The 19808-nt window shown below is 41.7% G+C and overlaps 1 protein-coding gene across 1 annotated transcript in view; it reads right to left on the bottom strand.

Moving 5' to 3' along the window:
• Nucleotides 1-19808, bottom strand: part of cdh23 (cadherin-related 23) — a 181402-nt gene that overhangs the window by 97961 nt on the left and 63633 nt on the right. Inside the window, exons 7-9 of the mRNA XM_053874275.1 lie at nt 7340-7534; nt 7136-7264; nt 366-444 (exon numbers count right to left, since the gene is read on the bottom strand). Coding sequence (XP_053730250.1) covers nt 366-444; nt 7136-7264; nt 7340-7534 — 403 coding nt within the window. The remainder of the gene's footprint in view (nt 1-365; nt 445-7135; nt 7265-7339; nt 7535-19808) is intronic.

Below are 19808 nucleotides of genomic sequence, written 5' to 3'. Positions count from 1 at the left end.
AACGTACCAAAATCCATCACTTTAAACCAGCAATGTGACACAGAAGACAAAACAATCGCGGGAGAATAAGCTACAACAAACAATGATCAGATCGCTCTCGTCGCCGGCGGTGGAATGTGTCACACTGACAAACTCTAATCCTGTTTTGATGGCAGGAGCCAACTTGTGAATGAACACCGACTTCCTCTTAACTGCAGCAAGCAGATTAATAACCGCTGATGGGCGAGTCTCCTCTCCTGTGGTGAGCTCTCCCCTGTTATTGACCGTCTTGCTTGACAAGGCTTGTCTATTATTGCTTTGGGATTATGATAAGGAGTGATCGATTCCACTTGCCGTGGATGTCACATTGATTCTGTGACTCAGACCTGAGATGATGGTGTAGCCGATGCCCCTTGGTCGACCCAGATCCTGGTCAATGGCTGTTATCTTGCGCACTTCATAACCCTGAAAGAAAAAGACACAATTAAGATGAATAGTGTGTCAAGTTTTCAGATAAGGTAGCCGTCGACAACATTTGAACAACAACGTCTTCACCCCTGAACTGGACCGCCATCACCCCCCGCGAGACGCTCCGTTGTAATGCATTAGCCACGTATGGTGGCAATAGCAAGTCACTGCCTTCACTTGACAGCTGCAAATCTGTGATAGTTAACAACTATGGAGAAGTTCCTGAAAAGAAAAAAATCATAAAGAAAGTGATAGCGCCCCCAACAGTAAACACTGTTCTTGAAAGCGCCTGTAGAAGCAGTTTTGAAAAGGTGATACATTAATTTACACTTCACTAATATCTTCTTTGGAATTTGAATAAAATATATTATTTTTATTTTATGATATTTAGACACGGTTTTATGATATTTATTTTATTCAGAATTTCCTCAGTTTTTCCAATTTTGTTAACAGTTTGCATCAAGGGTATTTTTTCTTTTTTTCTTGACCTGGTTCTGCTGCTTGTTGGAGTTTGCTGGAGACAAATATCTTTGTGACGATCGCATGTTTCAGGTTTTGGTTTGCTTACGTGTAAGTAGATTAAATATGGTTGTTGATCACAAATAAAATCAAGAGTAATGAATCATTTGTTCGGGGAAAGGTGGGCCCCGAGATCAAAAAGGTTAAGAACCCCTCGTTTAGGGGCCTCAAGTTACTCTGTCGCTTCTCAGTTACGGAATGGAAACAAAGTAATGCAGCATTGGCTACAACAGCCAAAGAAGAGGAAGACAGAGAGGCCAAGGTAGTATTGGATCATTGTGACAGTGCATAACATTTCAGATTGTATCAAGTATGAGTACGCACATATACACATCATTGTCACAAATGAATTTCATTTTCAGAATGATCTCTTTCACTTCAAGGAAACATCAGATATTTGGGTTTGATACTTGACATTTATATTGAAAACGGAGTGAAGCACCCTAACATGGAAGAAAGTAAACAACAGAGTGACTGATGGATGAAAAAGCAAACCCACAGCACGAGAGGTAAAAGATCCCTCACCACCATTGAAACGTTCACAGCAACAGTTTTAAATCACATCCGTTTTGGTCTTTGATCTCTGGAGCTTTTCTGTTGCAAGTCCAGAACTGCATTGACAGTATTTGACAAACAAAAAAATAGCCAAATGATGTGGGAGGTTACTGGATGAACATGCCAAAAGACATTATGTCACTTCCAGCGTGCACTTGAGTGGCCACAGAAGACTTGGTGAAGACTTTCACACATATGCTCCAAAAACATAGTGTCTCGGCTTGGAAAACGCTAGTGTGAGACTTGTGAGACGCGCCATGTGTCCGGCCAGAATGTGAGACTACAGCCACGGACTTCAGTCATTGTGATGTTTCCTTCTTGATTTTTCTGTGAAAAATATGAGGGTAAAATGGGTGCAAAAGTGGCACATACCGGTAACACAAGACTCGTATCCCTGCGTCAGAGGCACATACGTGTAACTGCACACTTGCATCCGTAAACCCCGTGGCACGTGCGTGCGCGTGCACCCTTTTGCACCTGTAAATAAAACTGATGCGCACTCGTAGAAGTGGTAGCAATACGTGTCTGTTACTCCATGCGCGTTCCCGGTAGTCACGTGACGTCAATTGTCCAATCGGCTGCAGCGACATCCCATGTCATGGCGGTTTACGAAGAATTCGGATAGAAGGCGATTCTCACTGTTACCACTGATAGAAAGACGGACGGTAAGTCCTTCATTTACCCACGTCGCTTTTCCTCGGAAGATTGATGCAATATAATGGCGCAGCGTGTCGCTGCAGCCGATTGACGTCACGTGACTACCGGGAACGCGCATGGATTAACAGGCACGTATTGCCGCCACTTCTACGAGTGCGCATCAGTTTTATTTACAGGTGCGAGAAGAGGTGCAAAAGGGGGCCCTCGCATACGGATCGTACTTATGCGCACGTTTTGGCGGTGGTTGAGGTGGAAAACTTAGCAATGTGTCACAATTGCAGTTTCAAGAGCTCGTGTTTAGCCACTTGTATCTGTGCACTGAATGAAGGCGAAATTACTTTTCGTGTTTGTATGAATGTAAATCTTCTTTTTACACGCATGTGCCACGGGGTTTACGGATGCAAATGCGCAGTTAAGCGTATGTGCCTCTGACGCATGGATACGAGTCTTGTGTTACGGGTATGTGCCACTTTTGCACCCATTTTACCTTCATAGAAAAACACCCCGTCATGTTCATGTCCACGTCCATGATCCGTTTACTTCGATGTTTCCACCTTGTTTAAAGTGGAGATTTCATCTTTAAAAAGAGATCATTTTCTGAAGGGGTGGCATCTCTCATTTGAGTGTGGTAGCAGAGACACTGTCACTGTTACTGTAGCTTGAGAAGCGGGATCTGGCTTGACAGAAATCACGAGGCAACAAGGTTTTTAGTTAATTTTCTGCCTTGGAAAGTGAACATGACGAGAGATTTTGCTCAGAAAAGCCCAGAGAAAAAAGTGCTTGAGGCATAATAGAAGAAAAGAAAGACGAGTGCTTTAGAGAGCACTATTTGTCTTCCATAATTTTATTACCTGAGCAGTGTTAATAGTCACAGAGGCAGAAGTTTGAAGTGGAATTACTACACCCAAGTAGATAGTCGGCACAAAACCTATCCAGCACAATGACACACCACTACATGCGTTGGATGAGGGAACGTCGCTGCAAGTGTCACAATGTGAAACAAACGTCCAAAACGTCTCATGGTACCCAAGTTAACAAAAAATAGGAGTGGAGAGATAAAAGCTATTTTCTGATCTAGCTTGGAATATGCCAGAAATCTCACATAAGTTGGTGAATTTGAAAGATACATTCTAATGCCAACAGAGCACTGCTTTTCACCCGGCATCAAAAGTTACTTTAGGTTTTGTGTGATATGCAGTAGCGAACTACAACGCTATATTGTTATAGGCTCTCACTTGATAGTGGGTCCAGTGAGAGCCAGAATGCGGGACAAGCTTTACAAGGTCACGGTAAGTGTTTAATGATGTCAGCTTTTGTTTCTACCTTTGATAGTTTAATACCTTCAGCATCTGCCTTCGCACCGTAGCAGTCTGCTGTGACGCCATACACACAATTTGTAGTCCAAATAATGAAGTGTTTTCACAAGAAAGTAAATCATAAATTACGCAACAAACATAGTCGGAACTCATATCATCATTTATCTTTTAAATTGAGGTACATTAAATGTGTGTGAAGAACCTGACAAATTGGAAAGTTTTTTTCATTAGTTCCTATGTGACATCCATCTGGTTTCCATGTAAAGCGTGTTTCACTCCAGTAGTTAGATCGAAACTCCCAGATACTCATGCCTCGCCATGGACCTGTGGCTTTGCCACCATATTTGTTTTCATCCATGAGTCGCAACATTAGCATTTGGTTGGTCGATGCAGGATGGAAGTGTGCTGTTATTGGTGGGATATCTGAGGGTGCAGAAAACGCAGGTAACGCAGGTTGACACTTTATATAGTTGTTTACAAAACTTATCGCAAGCATAAAGTGTTATGGCCTGATGTTTTATGCTACGCAGGTCCTTAAAAATGCATTGCGATGATAGAACATTGAGATGGTGTCCCAGAACAGAAAGAAGTTTTTTGGACACAACCCCCGAGTTGAGATCAGTCATTAGATGTTTTCAATGAATCAAACAGAAACAGCTTTGAATAATCGCTTCATAAAAAGGTCGACAACCTCAGCCTTCACCCCACTATCAAACCCCCCCCAAAAAAACCAACAAGAATGACTCGCTGCAAACCATGTTTGCCTTGAGTTTTATTTCTTTGTTTCAAATTCCCCAGTTCAACAAATGAGGCCAGATTTGACACAACTACAATGTGACAGTCAGAATGAAAGAGAGGGAGAAAAGCTATTTGAAAAGTCTTTGATCCGCTGAGCTTCCTCAGCCTCTGTGCCTCAATCAGACATGGTGGTGATGCTTAAAAACCCCCATGCTGCAGAGAGCGATGCAGCGACCCTGTCTCTCCCTCTCCTTCCCTCTTTAATCTCCCACTACGCTCCCTCTTCCCTCTCTTATCCGTACATGCTGCCTTCCATTGATCCTGCAAATTGTGTCTGAGGCATGTTTATGCTCCATTTCTGCCAGAGAATCTCCCGTCATTGACCAATTACAGCAAAATCAATTACCAGCTTTTTAGAGGGACCGATTCAGGCTGATCTCCAGCTGAGAGGCAAACACAGCGGGGGTTCCGGCGAGACTATGAATGAAATAAAAGGCAGAGAAACTGACTGGGTTCATGCGAGTCGTGTACCTGTGCAGCTCAAACAAGAGGGATTCCTCCACTCCAGTGTCAAAGAGAAACATGCGCAACTCTTGTGTTGTGGGGAGAAGTCTCCTCTCCTCTCCTTCACTTTCTCCCCTTCACTTTTACCATCGGTGCATTACCTCCCCACCACCCCCCATTTTCTCCTTCTCTTTTGCTGCTCATTGACTTGACAGCCAAATTGTGTTTGTCCGAAAAACGGGCTTAAACGTCACTCCGCGCGGCGTGAATTCACAGCTAAAAACCCAGCCTTGTGATTTCAAGTGAAGAAAATATTTTCCTTCTTTGTCAACCTTTTTTTTTTTTTTAGGCTGAGTGCCTGAGGCCACTGAAGAAAAGTAGGAGAGACAAGTGGAAAGAGAAAGACAGGAGGAAGAAACAGCACCTTTGTTGATTGTGGCCACATAGATACACAAACTTTGTTAAAGACACTGCCACCAGTTAATGTCGGGGATGACGTTGAGGTTAGATGGACTTTATTTTAGATGATTCATTTGGGCGCCAGGAAGGTATTAGTACCCTGAGTAACGTAGGTCATGAGATATTTTCTGCATAAAAGAACTTGCAGCCCAAGCAACTTTACCAGGCCTCTTTCTGTGCAGACAAGAAATGGCTCTACACCAAGTCTCCAAAGGACGCTTAAGCTCCTTAGCTTATCTCTCGGGAAATGCCAGTCGCCCACCTAAGAAAATCACATTCTGGTCGGGCTAAAAACAAGAAGTGGAGAGCTTTGCTGTCTGGCCCAGCTGTATTACTTTGGACAGCACCAACTACAAATTCACTCCCTGTACCAAGGATAGCAACAAGTTCCGATGGTAGCGAAACCTTTTAACCTATTGTCCACTTTTTGTTCTGCATGAGAACTATCGACACGGATGAAAAAAAAACTACAAAAATGGATGACAAGTGACATCAACTGATCACACACATGAATCACTGAAGCATTTAAAACAACTTAAGTGAACATGTTTGTTAGAAAAAAACAAGACTCTGATGGGAAAAAAAAGTACCTTTCGAAAACAAACATTAATCCACTGGCCTATCGTTCAGCGCATCGTACACGTCACCACATTTTAAAGTGGCGCTTCATCTTAACACATGGAAGACCATAACAGGTGCCCTTTAATGCTCTTTAAGAAACAAAAGATTTGTTTTGTTGTCAAGGCATACAGACATATCTTACTAATTCTTTGTTTTAACATGACAGTTTAAACTTGGTTAAGCTTTTTGGGAACTACAAATGAGTGATTCCTTTCTATCGTAGATCTGGTTCTTTTAGTACCAGCTGTGGAGACTAAGAAGACTAACTCAAAGTAAAACCACCTTTTCTTGCCACAAAAGTTGTCTCCTTCCCAAATCAAGTCTTCAGACTTCCATTACATTACTTTCCACACGACATCTGATTCAATCCTCCAGGCTCTTCACCAGCCATTCTCTCGAACCCATCAAAACTTCGTCTTCTCCCCCTCCCCTCGCTGTTGTGACCTTCCTAGTGACAGTTGATGAATCAGAGAGGTGGGGAGGCACCGGGCGTTGACTCCGTCACGCCCCGTTAATATGCATGCAAATGTAGCACTTGACATTTCTACTACAGTGCGTGCTGCCGCGGGACGCAAGACATGAGGGGGTGGGAGTCAGAGTGGAAACGCGGGGCTTTGCAAGAGGCCAGGGAGGGAAGCGAGAATAAAATCCAAGTGAACAGAAATAAGGACATGCACTATTATGCCCCTGTGTGTAATTCCCCCTCTGCAAGTGGAAACATCGATAGCTGGACCATTAGCCACCTGGGAGCTGAGTTTAGAAGGCAGAGCCAGGGGAGGGAACATAATGGTGTACAGGGGAAACACACACTCAGTATATTAGATACCCATTACAATTCCAATCGCAATAAAGACAATGGCCAGGGTGCTATGGGACCCGTCTGCTCGGAACTTCTCACAGCGCGAGGATGTCATGCTTCACACTTGCAGCAGTATGAGGTTTCACTCCGAGATAAATCATATAGCCCCTCTGACCTTTGTTAGAGGCTTCATATCTCCGCAGCAGAACTGTAAATCTTACACAGTAATTACAGTCTGCACAGTGCGGTTCGGGTTTGAGCGCATGTGCCACGTACTGGTGAGAGGCACATAAGAGGAGACATATCGTCTGGATAATAACTCAAGCTGGTCCACATAACCATATTTCTCCGCCACCTGCTCACGTCCCCTTCTGAATAATCCAAAAAGAAAAGACAAAAAGGGATGAGCCTGAGATGAGTTAAATATGTTAGCAACAGGCAAGGACCAAAGTACTTTACAGCTTCCAGACGGTGATGAACGAAGTGTCAATGTGGTGTCAGGTAGTTATTTATTACTGACCAGTGGGACATCCTCTTCTATGTTGGTGCTGTAGGGGAGGTTGGTGAAGATGGGGTCCATGTCCTGGACGTCGGTGATGGTAATGGCTAAGTTGGCCAGACGGGAAAGCGGCCTTACTTTATCTTGGTCCTGTTTTTGGAGAATCAACACAGATGCATTCAATGTTTTGTCTTTGGAGGGGACGTTCCCTGCGTGTGGGCTTACAGTTGCGTTGACAGTGAGCTGGTAGGCCGAGGTCATCTCGTAATCCAGGGACTTGATGACAGTGACTGTCCCCCGAGCACCGTCAATGGAGAAGAAAGGAGAAGCAGGCTGGAAAGAGAAGAGCACGCTGCCCCCGGTGCCCTGGTCTGGATCTGTGGCGTTGACCATGAAAATGGATCTGCCCACCGGTGTGTTCTGAAATCAGACATTCAGTTCAGGTTTGTGGAGCTTTTGAAATGACAGGTAGATTGGAGGCCTATTGATCACAACAGTGTGTGTCTGTTTGCGCAAAACTCTTCTGAATGGAAAATATTTTCATAAAAATATTAGCATAAGTCCCATCAAAAATGCTTGAACTCTTCTAATAGCCACTCCCACTCTGCTGTGATTGGTCAGGGGGAAAGCTTCAGCCCGCCTCTGCTGTCAAACAGGAGCGTCTCACTGCACCATTTAACTCCACACTTGGAAGTTGACATCTACGCCATATACCGCCGTAATCTGGCGGCCATGTTTTCATGTTTTGTAAACTCCCAGACGCCCCCTTAGCTAAAAGCCTGGACTCACTGCATCATGGAGATGTGGACTTCAACATACATTCAGTACGTCAGGGCATTGGTTGCTCTTAAACTTTATAGACACATTGTCTATTCTCAGAGTTCTCGACACGTTCAGCGAACTGCTGACACATTGTAGGCAGCCGCAAGCAGATCACACTGTTGAGGTTTCACTTCCACAACAAGGTAAACTGCAAAAGTGAAAATAGTAAAATAAAAATGGAAAATCACATCATGGCCAAAAACATAATACCATTCTTACCATCCATAATTTTATAAACAACAACAGTCACTGGAATAAATCCAGAAAAACAGTTTGGAATATTTTTCACGCAACAATGACGAAAACGTATCAAAGCTAACCCCCCAAAACCAGGCAGAGTCAAGTCTCTGAGGGTCTCATGGCTATGCACCGTGAAAGAACAAGAGCACAAGAGAGATTCAGACCCATCGCATCTATAACACCACAATCGTTTAAAGACATGTGAAGAGCTATCTCCAAAATGTGTCAGCTCAAATGTATGTATGAGAAAATAATCTTAAAGCTAAATAAACTACTCAAAGCATGAAAGACTGTTAACAGATATATTTATATAACAGATATCGAGGCAAATCTTACTTTGGAGAAACACCTTTCTGTTGTATGTCCAACTCAGTCCAAAACAAACACAAGAAATTGTCTATATCAAGTTGTCAAGCAGTAGGGATAGAATCCAGCCCCAAACAACCGTACTAAGAAAAGATGAGGAATAAGAATAAATTAAACTTGACGCTGCTGTTTATGAATAAACAGCTTACACGACTTCGCTGCATCCTGAGGATTCGTCTCTTACTGAGCCGAATTTCATGTGTTTACAGTCTACGGTTTGGTCAGGATGGCGAGTTGAAAACGACTAGCCGCGATTTTTGAGCAGTAGCCACTGAGCTTCAATGCATTTTCATTGCGGCGAAAAAGGGTTTTGCCTCGCGTTGGCAACTCTCACGCAAATTCGGAAAGTGCTACAGTAATTCTGAGCGCATTTTACAAGACAGGACAAGTGTGACAACGAAACATAATTCATTAAAAAATGAAAAAGACTAAGAGACAAAAAAACTTAAGTAAACATCTTTTCCAGAAATTTCGTCGGTCTGCTGTGACTCCTCACATGGCCAGCAGGGGAAGCCCTTCATTCTGACCGCATGGAAGCTTTAAACTTCGAGATATTATGACTCCAAGGCTCTGATGCTTTCAGGCAAAATCATCTTTTTCCCTCGTCCAGTCAAGGTCAAAATTCTTCATCATGAAAGGTGTGTTTTTAAACCAAGGAAGAGAAGAAACTGTTCTCCAATGGTCAAATGATGAATCTCATGGTAATCCAGATGCCAGATCAAACAAATACTCCCCCGTCTGCCGTCCTTCTTTCTGTGCAGCCAGGAGTGTTTTTGCTTACAAAACCAGCAGACAATTGACATGCTTTTTTTTTTTTTTTCCGCTGATCTGGTGTTGAAGTCCTGACTACAGTCAAGCATCAACCCATCCAACAATTATGTCTTTATTAATGCGTTAGAAATGGCGTCCAGCAGCAGAGGACGCTGCCGCTGCCCAGCGCCTGCGAAGCGCTGCATGTCATTACATATTTCTCACAAGTGCAAAAGTCAATTTGTTAGCCACGGCTCGCAGTGGAGCGTATCCGTCTCTCCGGGGGTTTGTGGTGTTTGAATAAACGCGAGCGACTTCCTCTGGGAAGCAGAATGTTAAGTGGAGAGACAGCTGGACAGGGATGAAGCAAGTTCCCCGCTGTGACTTATGTAAGTGACACTGCAGGGTTTGACTTCTTCTTTGTTTAAGAATCAGCGAGTCCATGCAGAGACGGAGGCTCGTAGCTCTTAATAGTGAAGATGTTAATGGTGGACATAAGCCCATTCCATGACTGCAGTGGGGTAACAGGTGGCTATGAACAGGTGGACTGGCTGCCACACACTCACACCAACACACAACTGTCAGTGAACCTCAGTGCTTTGGAGCATCCCCAGAAACCCATGCAAGCACAACTCCACACACAGGTTCTGGGTCCAGAGTTGTCTAACTCTGGGTTAAAACTAGGGATGCTCTGATCAGGTTTTTTGCTGCCGATCACCGATACCGATTACATGGATTGACAATGAATTTTTAATCAAAACGATGAGACCTTCTGTGTACATGATGTGAAATGAAAAATGAACTTTAAATCATTTAAATTTTTTATATACCTCTTCAAGGTGGCAAAAATAGGAAAAAAAATGCTGAATGCAGCAACTATTCAGTGAAAAGGACCAACTGAAAAACATTTAATTCAATGTGTGACGTCGCAGGTGAATCTCTAGAGCTCTAGTGCTATGTCCGTGGAATATTTACATACTGTAGCGGGACTCCGAGACAGAGAGCACTGCATTTATGAAAGTTACCACGACAGACGTTTTCAAAAGTTTCAGATTCAGGTGGCTAACGAACACTGCACCTGCACTGCACTACAAAATGGTGATGGATCCCGTCGTTTCCGTCTCCGCGTAAACGACACCGGGGAAAGGCTGCTCATGTAACTCGGTGAAATGAATAATTATTTCTTATCACCCGCGGGTGTTTCTAAGCGCGAGCTGCGCTAACAGCCTGCTGCTGAAGGACCAGCAGTCTCACTTTCATGAGCCCATAAAACTCTCCCTGCTCTGTCAAATGCTGGCTCTTTAAATGCTGTGTTAAGAGATCGGCATTCACTGTTTACGCTTGGTGACCAATCGATCGGAGCATTCCGTAGTTAGAACCAAGAACCTTTTTGCTGTGAGGCTGAAGCAGCGCCACAATGCCACCTAATGTTAATGCATGGTTGTTAATCCACCATGAACACAAAACAGGCCGTTCTTTACATGTAACTGAATGTCTTCTTTTAGAAGAATTACGGCAATGCCAGCAACCCTGTCATGATCTGCTTTTATTTTGTTGCCTTGACTCCCATTTCTGTTTCTCCCTCCTTCCTTCCAGTTTGGTGGAACACGGCTGGAGCCAATCATCCTGATCACCTGTGTATAACACCTGAACTCCAGCAATGTGTGCCAGATCGTCTCCTTGGTTCCTGTGGAAAATTGGCTTTCTTCTTCGTTCGTTCGTTCTCTCTCTCTCTCTCTCTCTGCGCGCTAGTTTGCATCATTATTTTTTACTACTCTCTCTGAAACCCTGGTGCCCGAGTTCGTGTTTTGTTCCTTCCTCTGTTTCTGCGTGTTTCCTGGTTTGTTCTGTGATTTACTATTTCTGTTCATTGTGTTTTTGTCTCTCTGTTTACAGATTTACAGAAGTTTGTTTGACTCTCCCGGTTTGATGACACTCTAATTTTGGACTTCACTTTGTTTCTCCCAGTTCGGTGACGCTTTCTGTTCTGGTTTTTCTGTTGTTAATGATTAAATATTGTTACCTTGCTCCACTCCTTGCCTCCTGTAAGTTTCTCATCCCTGCACTAGGGTCGCACTCTGCGTCTTGACTCATGACAAACCCACAACCAACAACTTTCTCATCAATTATATATCATCATGCAAAGTAGCAAAATTACCTCTGTCTGCAGGAAAAAGACACATTACGCACTTTAAGTAAACAATTTAAGAGCATCAGACTATGGAAGGAGTTTTGTCTCCCTTTAAAGTGAATCTAATCATCCAAACAAAACATCTGAAATGGAAAAGTTCAATGTAAAAATATGTATGGGATTTAGTCAAAACTTCCTCGCCACTGAACTGTGGAGAAAAACTGTGATGCGATGTATTTCGCATTGAAAAACAGCAGTTGTCCTGCTGCACTGCACTTCTAAGTGGAGTTTAACATTGAACTCTATTATTGACATGAAGGTTAACTACTACGACTGCATCAATATTTAACACAGTATATAACAAATATAGCACTTTGAAACTTTGATGCTTTTGGAGTTAGGGGGATTCTCAATGTGCTTGGATTAAAAACATATGATTTATGTTAATAACTGATTGTTGAAGAATACATTTCATGAAACGCAAAAGCAAAAAGCTTGTGTGTTCTCGGGCTGCACTGATCGATCGGCTGGCGCAGATATAGGCATGACGTCATCACGATTGACCTCACACAAATGACAAATATTAGCTAAACCATTTTTCTATTTTAAATAAGATGCTATTTATTTTCATACACGATGAGTAACATCACCTATAGTAGTTCTAATTCTTCTCCTTCAAGGAAAATGACATCCAAAGTTAAGTTTACATTGTGGGTTTGATCAGTTCATTGCTCAATGAAAAGGGAAAAAAAATAAATTATATATATATATATATATATATATATATATATATATATATATATAGAGAGAGAGAGAGAGAGAGAGAGAGAGAGATATTGAGCACATTGTGTTTGATATTTCTATTTATTTTGCTTTCACTTTATTCTCAATAATATTGTTATTAAGTAGTTTAATGTGATGAATTAAAAAGAAAAAAGAAAAGTGACTTTTGGGTGTGATTTAGTCGTGAAAAAAAAAATCTGTTCCAAAAAATCTGCAATTGGTATCGGCCAAAAAACAAACAAACAAAAAAAGACAATCACCCTGAGTGTGTTCACAGTTCATGGCCGCATTCAGGCAACCTGTTTCACATTTCTATCTGTAGTTGGAATGTTTTTAGACTTAAACTTAGACTAGACTTTATGGATCCCTTTGGGATGACTCCCTCCAGGAAATTTACATTTCAAGCAACAATAGAGGCAAGAAAGGGCATGCAGTCAGGAAAAGCATCACACAGAAAAAAATAAATATAAACTAGATTAAAATAGGTTATTACACCAGCGAGACGGTTATTGCACATTGAACAAGTGTCCATTACTATGTAGTGTAGCGTAGCGTACCCTACTACTTCCTCCCCCAAGTGAGAAGTTGTAGAGTACGATGGCATGGTGTACAAAAGAGTTCTTGAGTCTGTTGGTCCGACACTTGGGGAGCAGCAGCCTTTCACTGAACAAGCTCCTCTGGTTGCTGATGACTCTCGCCCAAAGTAGCTGGGATAGGCAACCCCCTATAGCTACAGGGGACTAGTGGCATCAATGAATTAAAAGTTAGATGATGGAAGCACTACGTAAATGTAATGTTCTCCCCATCACACATTGACCGTGCAGATTGAACAACAGTGAGACTCAGATAGGAAACCCAAGTACCAGAAGCTTTTGTTTTGCAAGTTCATTTCCTTCCACGTGCTAACAGAAATAACTGCTGTTAGCTCAGTCATATAAAAACCAAGAGGAATTATTCAAAATGGAAATTGGAAATATATTGCAGATATCTTCCTACTTCTCAAACCAGATTGAGGCTGATGTGGCGACTCTAGATAATGTCCTGATATGCAGCGGCGGATTGTTTCTGTCCATAAATGTGACAGCATCAAGCTATTTTTACACTTTTGTCAAAAATATTAATTATCTCCGGAGGATTCTTTCAGTTTGCAGAGATTCACAAAAAATAAAAAGGTGGAATTGAGCCTTTTCAAACCAGTGAAAACGCCCATTATTTTTGGTGATTTAAATGAAATGGGTGTAAAATACATTGTGTTATTGGTATTCAAGGTGAGCGCCTGCACACGACTGAAGCAGCTTATGCTGGAATAAATTTAATATTTGCATAATTTGGAACTCAAACTGGAGGCACAGTGCATTGATGTCAGGTGAGATGACAGGTGAAGAGGAACACACCGCGGGAGCTCTTGCAACTTTAACACTTTTTTTTGTTTCATCCTCAAAAGAGTTCAGAATATGAAGATTGCATCCTTTAAACAAATACGAATGCGGACTAACCGATCATTTTCCCACAGCCTTATCTATCGTCACGGTGGGGTCATCAAGTACCGCCACCACTTCACGTCAAGCCATTTCTGAACCTTTTATTTGTCTCACTTTTCTCCCTGCAGCATTGCAGGATTCCGTCTTAGTCATCTCCTCTTCCTGGCCGCTCTTCACACATTTCTCTAAATTTAACCGCAAACTGGAGCAAAAAAGGATTTTCTTTCTGGGTGACATAGCTTTTTCTCTACCCAGACACACATGGTGCAAGAACAATTCACAGACTGTGTAACACAGAAGCCATAAATAACGCTCGCCTTGACCTGTCGTCTGTTTAAATTGTCAGCAGGTTTAGAATCTGTTTCATGTTCTGTCAGCTCCTCCACAGCTTCCACTATAAATGCGTGTCCTGAACAAAACACCGACCAGAATAGGAGAACCAGCGAAGGAAGTCTGAAATCTCACAGGTGCGGCGTTGTCGCTGACTCGGCACATATTTCAGCAGACATCATTAATGTGTTATTCCTGAGATGACATTTAAAAAAAAACTCAATTAACAAAATGAATTACGTGCGCTAACATTGTACGGCCATCTCCTAAAGACTGCAGCTGAGACAGACTATTAGCTGGTGATGATTTATTAAAAGCCACCATGCATAGAAAGAGGGTGATTCATCATTTCAACAGCTGATGAGCAGCCACGGCACAAAAAAAAGTGGAGTCTATCGCCGGAAAAACACGTTGTTTTCAGCGATACCGGATTCATTCTTCTCATATGAACAGCAAGTATTCCATCAGATTAAGCGTCAATAGTGCACAGCCAGTTCAGTTCCGATAAAACAACAGGGTGAGTTTTAAATCCTTTCTTCCACAACTAAATTATCTTTTCGTGTCTGCCATTGAAATTCATTGCAAGAGTTCTGGGGTCCAGAGACAGGTTGGGATTGGTTCCAGTCCGAAGTGTCTGGGCGACTTAAGGTACAACAAAAGCGACTGTGGTGCTGCTCGCACCTGACTAGTCGCCACCAAAGGGCCCTCTCCACTCGCACTATGATCAACTTTCTTCCATTTCACTTCTTTGTCTTGTTGAAAAATATTACAGTGCATCGCTGCAAAATCTGGGCTCTGATTGGTTAACATGCCGTCACTTGTTGCGATCAGTCACGACAAATTTGCAAAGGATTATGGGATTGTTGGGAAAGTGAAGTTGCTCTGGTCTTATTAGAAAGAGTAACTTTTTTTTATATTAGTGTTCTGTGAAGTGGAATGACTCCTGGTGCAACGTTTGTTTATCTAGTTTAAACTATGACCTCACTATCTACTGCACTGCAGTCACTGGGAGCCACGCTGGCCGAGTACGAACCACCTCACCATTTCTTTGTGCACTGTTGTGTGGATGCTACATCGACAACTTGAAATTCTGCCTGATTTCTGTTGAGCCAAATTTGTTACTGTATAAATGTGTGGAAACATTCATGAAAATATTTTGACTCACTGACATGTAGAACACTTGAATGGATCAAGATCTTTTTTGACGTCATGGTACCCATAGACTTGTGCATCTAAGACAGCAGCAACACAACTACAATGGCACAGGAGAAAATCTTGCCACATTTGTGTTACATGGTTGATCATGCAAGTCTTTATTTACGGATGTATGCACTGTACTCGGTCTCAAAACTTCTCCCACACACCTTGTTCTGTCTCGGTTGAGCTGGATTTTTTGCCAACATCAGCCACTCTGAAAGAATCTTATTTGACGTACGGGGTGAAGAAGAGCTCCAGCTGTGAGTGTCAAGCGAGCTAAATGCAACATTAATGTAATAAATGATCAGCAGCACTTCCCTGTTGCATAGATGTAGTCGTGTGTTCCTCAATATGAGCTCTTGGATTTTCTTTATAACACTATATCACATTATAAATGAAACCATTTCAGCTTTATTTTGTAAAAACTGGACTCGTGGCGATAAGACCACCTTCACCAGGTCTTTGTCTCGACTCGGTCTCGGGGCAGATTGACTGGACTGCAACTCAAGAAGCATGCTAAACATTCAGCTCAAGCAAAATGTTAACATAAACTACATATATTTTTTAATCCAATTGTGTTAGTGGTTTCATTTTTTTTCTAGTGTTCAGTGAAAACCCACTCAAGAACTGTGGAAAACAATTTATGATCGACATTTTAAATATAAAAAGAGTCAGACATTAACCCTTATAAAAAGGGGAAATGTGAACATAAGTGAAAAAGGTATTACATTATATTATAAAAATGTCTTTTAATTACCACCCCTTCAAAACTGTCTGACTACTTGTTCCACTTGAAAAAAAAAAAAGGCTGATAATATGCACTTCTTATTTTGTGAGGAATGTTGAATTGCACGGGCTGAGTTCTGACTTTGACACCCTGCCGTTCGCAGCCATGGAAATCCAGCTGTTCGCCACAATGGGGCCGTGATTACTCCCACACTGACCACAGAGGTTTGAGTCCCTGCTCAGCAGCCTGCATGCTGCTTCCTACTAAGCAGGTACATGATTGAACCAGAGCCACTCTCCCTTGTTCCCTGCCCCCGGCTCTGTCAGTTCATTGTAGCCGCCCACATGCGGCGCCTTGTCACATTGACAGTGCCGTTATTAGGATTCATGTACGGGAACGTATCAGACATGATGGGAGAGTGAAACCAAGTAATAATGCGGTGAAGAGTGACACCAAAGGAAAGTTAAATAGCACAATACATCTGACCCAAAAGAAAAAAATGTCTTGCCTTAAAAACTCTCATTGCAGCTGTCAGAGAATTGGAATGCAAGCCTTGGCCGACATGATGATTTTTTTTTTTTTATCAAGCCCAAATGGATAAATCGACCGCAAATGCCACTGTTTAAACCAGAGGTGGGAAGTTCAAGTCCCTAAATGGCCACATTATAAACTGTGAGTGTTGTGAGGGGACATCATGCCAAAACAAAAGCGGCGAAAAAGTCTCAAAGACGTCATGACCCATCATGCTGTACCACATGGAAGCAAGGATGTTAAGGTGTGTAAATATGGTATGAAACCTATAAAAAAATCATTTTACGTGCATCTTATTTGAATAGAAATCATAATAAAACTATGGACCAAACATCAAAAATAAAAAGGCAATTTATTGACAAATATATTTTGAATATTGTTTCAATGAATTTTGAGGAAAAAATAAAAGGAAAATACAAGAAGAAACTTTAATTTAGTGATGTGTTGTATTTACTGTTGAATTAGTACTGGCTAAAACAGAAACAGGACTTTAAAAAATGAAAGAAAATGGCAAACTTATCAGTTGTATAGTTTTAGTCTGACCTCATAAGTGCCGCAAAAACACAGGAAAACGGCCGCATATGGCACCCGGGCCACACTTTGCTCAGGTCTGGTTTAAACTGTTGAATTAGAATGAATCTTAACGTTTTGTGTTTCAATTGATGACTATATTTACTGCTGCATAATGTCAACTCACATGAGTCAAAGTCAAGTTGTATGGGAATGAAGCACTACACCTGCATTATGAGGTTAAAAAAAGGGGAAAAAAAGACACACAACATTAGTAGTTGAAGAGCCAACTGAGTATAAAATGCTGTTTTTCTTTTACAAACACGAGACAAAGAATAGGCCATAAATTGCCACGATAATAACCCTGACTTTCTGACTTCAAAACATTTCTTGTCAAGAACCTGAAACATAGTTCATACCAGCCGGCTATTCAACCATGAAGCAGACTTTTATTTACCTTTTCATGCATCTTAAAACACAGCGATTTGTTCTCATGGATTACTTGGACGTCACAAACATATATTGCCTCACTTCAAACCTGCCTTTAAACTACCGTCTGTTCTGTGACTCCATCAATTTTCATGCGCACACGGTTAATGATTTCAGAGCGCAGCTCCAGCGGACACGGCGAAGTAGGTAAATCAGGAGAACGCTTAAATTAATCATAGGGGTGACACGCAAAGCCATACTTCATGTTAGAAATGAGCTTATCAATTATTCACCGCTATTGAAACAAGAGTAAGTGTCCTTCATCTCGGAGACTACAACAGTAAATGGGGGAAATTACACAGAAATGATTTACAGTCGTAGGAAAACACTGGTTTGGTTTGGCGGAATTGAACGGGGCGGAATGTTGGGAAAAGTTGCTGGCGATCTTCTGCAGTCATTCTCCTCCAAATTTGGTCCATAATGTATAATAGATATTTGTAAATCCACCAATTAAGAATGAAGGTATTTACACACACACTCAAGGGACGAGTGTCAACACCTGCGATTTTATCCACTAGAAAAAGAGATAAAACGTCACATTACTACTTCAATGTGGTATTGGATCAGCCAGTGTGCTACAGGCCGAAGCTGGAATCAAACTCATAAAGCTCATCGTTCTTAGTAAAGCCTTGGATTCTACAGGCATCACGGAGTCCTGAATGTAGCAAACATTTTGATCTCACTTTGAGCCCCAGAGACAAACTGATGTGTGATCTGGTGATAGGTTGCCCTATCAGTGGTTAAATCCCAATCCCATAATTGTTTGCTCTTGCAGTCAAGAGGATGGATTATGCCTTGGGAGCTCTGCTCTGAAATGTAGAGATAGCAACACAACAAGCTATAAAAAGATCAGACTTCACTTTGAATATGAACTTAAAACATGGATCGTAAATATTGTATATGAAACTATTGACACTGTTTCATCAACCATCTTCACCATTATTATCGTAAAAAAACTTTTCTTTTGTTCTGGTTTCATGTGTGGTCCGAGCCTCAGACATAGTCAGTCATATTGAAAATAAATTTGAAGGTATTGCCAAGTTGACATCATAAAAAAGGAGGAATATGGCAGAACAAACTTTCTTCTCTGTTTACTCTGTTTATTTCCTCCTTTTTTGATGTTGCACTGAAAAACTGCAGCCGCTGATAGAGGGGGGTATTTTAAATGCATTAGAAATACAGTGAGAGAATTCATTTTGTTTTTCCACTATATGAATAATGTTAGCAGAACCGCCTGGTTGAGGTTTTGGTGGGGGCAATTGTATTGCCTTCTTTATGTGTACAGGCAGAGGATGGCACAGGGTCCAAAATATGCAAGATGTGGAGGGGCAGTGGAGACCCTGGACAGGTTGCCTATCTAACACAAGGCATATTTAGACAGACAACCACTCGTAACTATAGACAACTGACCGCTATATGTTTTTTCACTGTGGAAGGAGGACAAAAAGGCCCGTGTCCGGCCCATCTTGAACATTACGGGGCCATTATTGAAGAATCAAATTTACGTGGGGGCTTTTCTTTGGATCTGAATAAAGGTATTTTGATCAGAGATTAAATCTTCTCTGTGTTCATGGCGTCAAACCATACTATCCGATTCAGATGTGCATGTACATGCACCGAGCCTTTGATGTGAATCGAACGACTCTCTGACACACACAGTATCGTAAGGTCAAGCGTAAATAGCGGGAATCATAGAAGAAGAGACTCATCTTCCTAACTGCAATCCATTTATTTATTCCATTTATTTGAGTCTGTATTTCGTTTCATAAATTTGCTTCACAATATTTTGATTTTAATATTCACATCCCGTGCAGCTTGTGGTTTTACTATTGATGTGGGCACTTCTACTTCAGTCCGGAGACAGATGCTACAGGGCCTCAGGATTCATGTTTGGCGAGAAACAATCCACATAAAAGAACCTTTTCGATCCAAACAAAGTTTCAAATTGATCAAGAAAAATCAGCTCATTTTATTCGTAAATACATTTTTATACCTCCCCTGATCTAATGTCATTCCACATTGACAAGCACTTTAATGCAGTACCAGAAACAGGTGAAGATCATGTGATCTGAACCGACAAATCAACTCCTCTTTCACAACAAGAGGAGATTTTCTAATGGTCTGTTTATTTAATAGCTGTTACGGTGTCAACGTGACCGACATTGTTTTGCTTTTGAATCACACTTCAAGCTCTATAAACTTAAAACTCTATAAAATAAATAAGTTCAGAATCAAAACTCATCTTTCAAAGTACATAAATGAACGGTACAATGTGCTCAGCCCTCGATTCCAGACCCAGCAAACATCAGCATGAGATAATAAACTCAGAAATAGCGA

Source organism: Synchiropus splendidus, chromosome 9 (genome assembly GCF_027744825.2).
Source record: "Synchiropus splendidus isolate RoL2022-P1 chromosome 9, RoL_Sspl_1.0, whole genome shotgun sequence".
In the NCBI taxonomy this organism is placed as follows: Eukaryota; Metazoa; Chordata; class Actinopteri; order Syngnathiformes; family Callionymidae; genus Synchiropus; species Synchiropus splendidus.
Note: the sequence above shows the minus strand (reverse complement) of the source record. Positions and strands in the feature narration are given on the sequence as shown.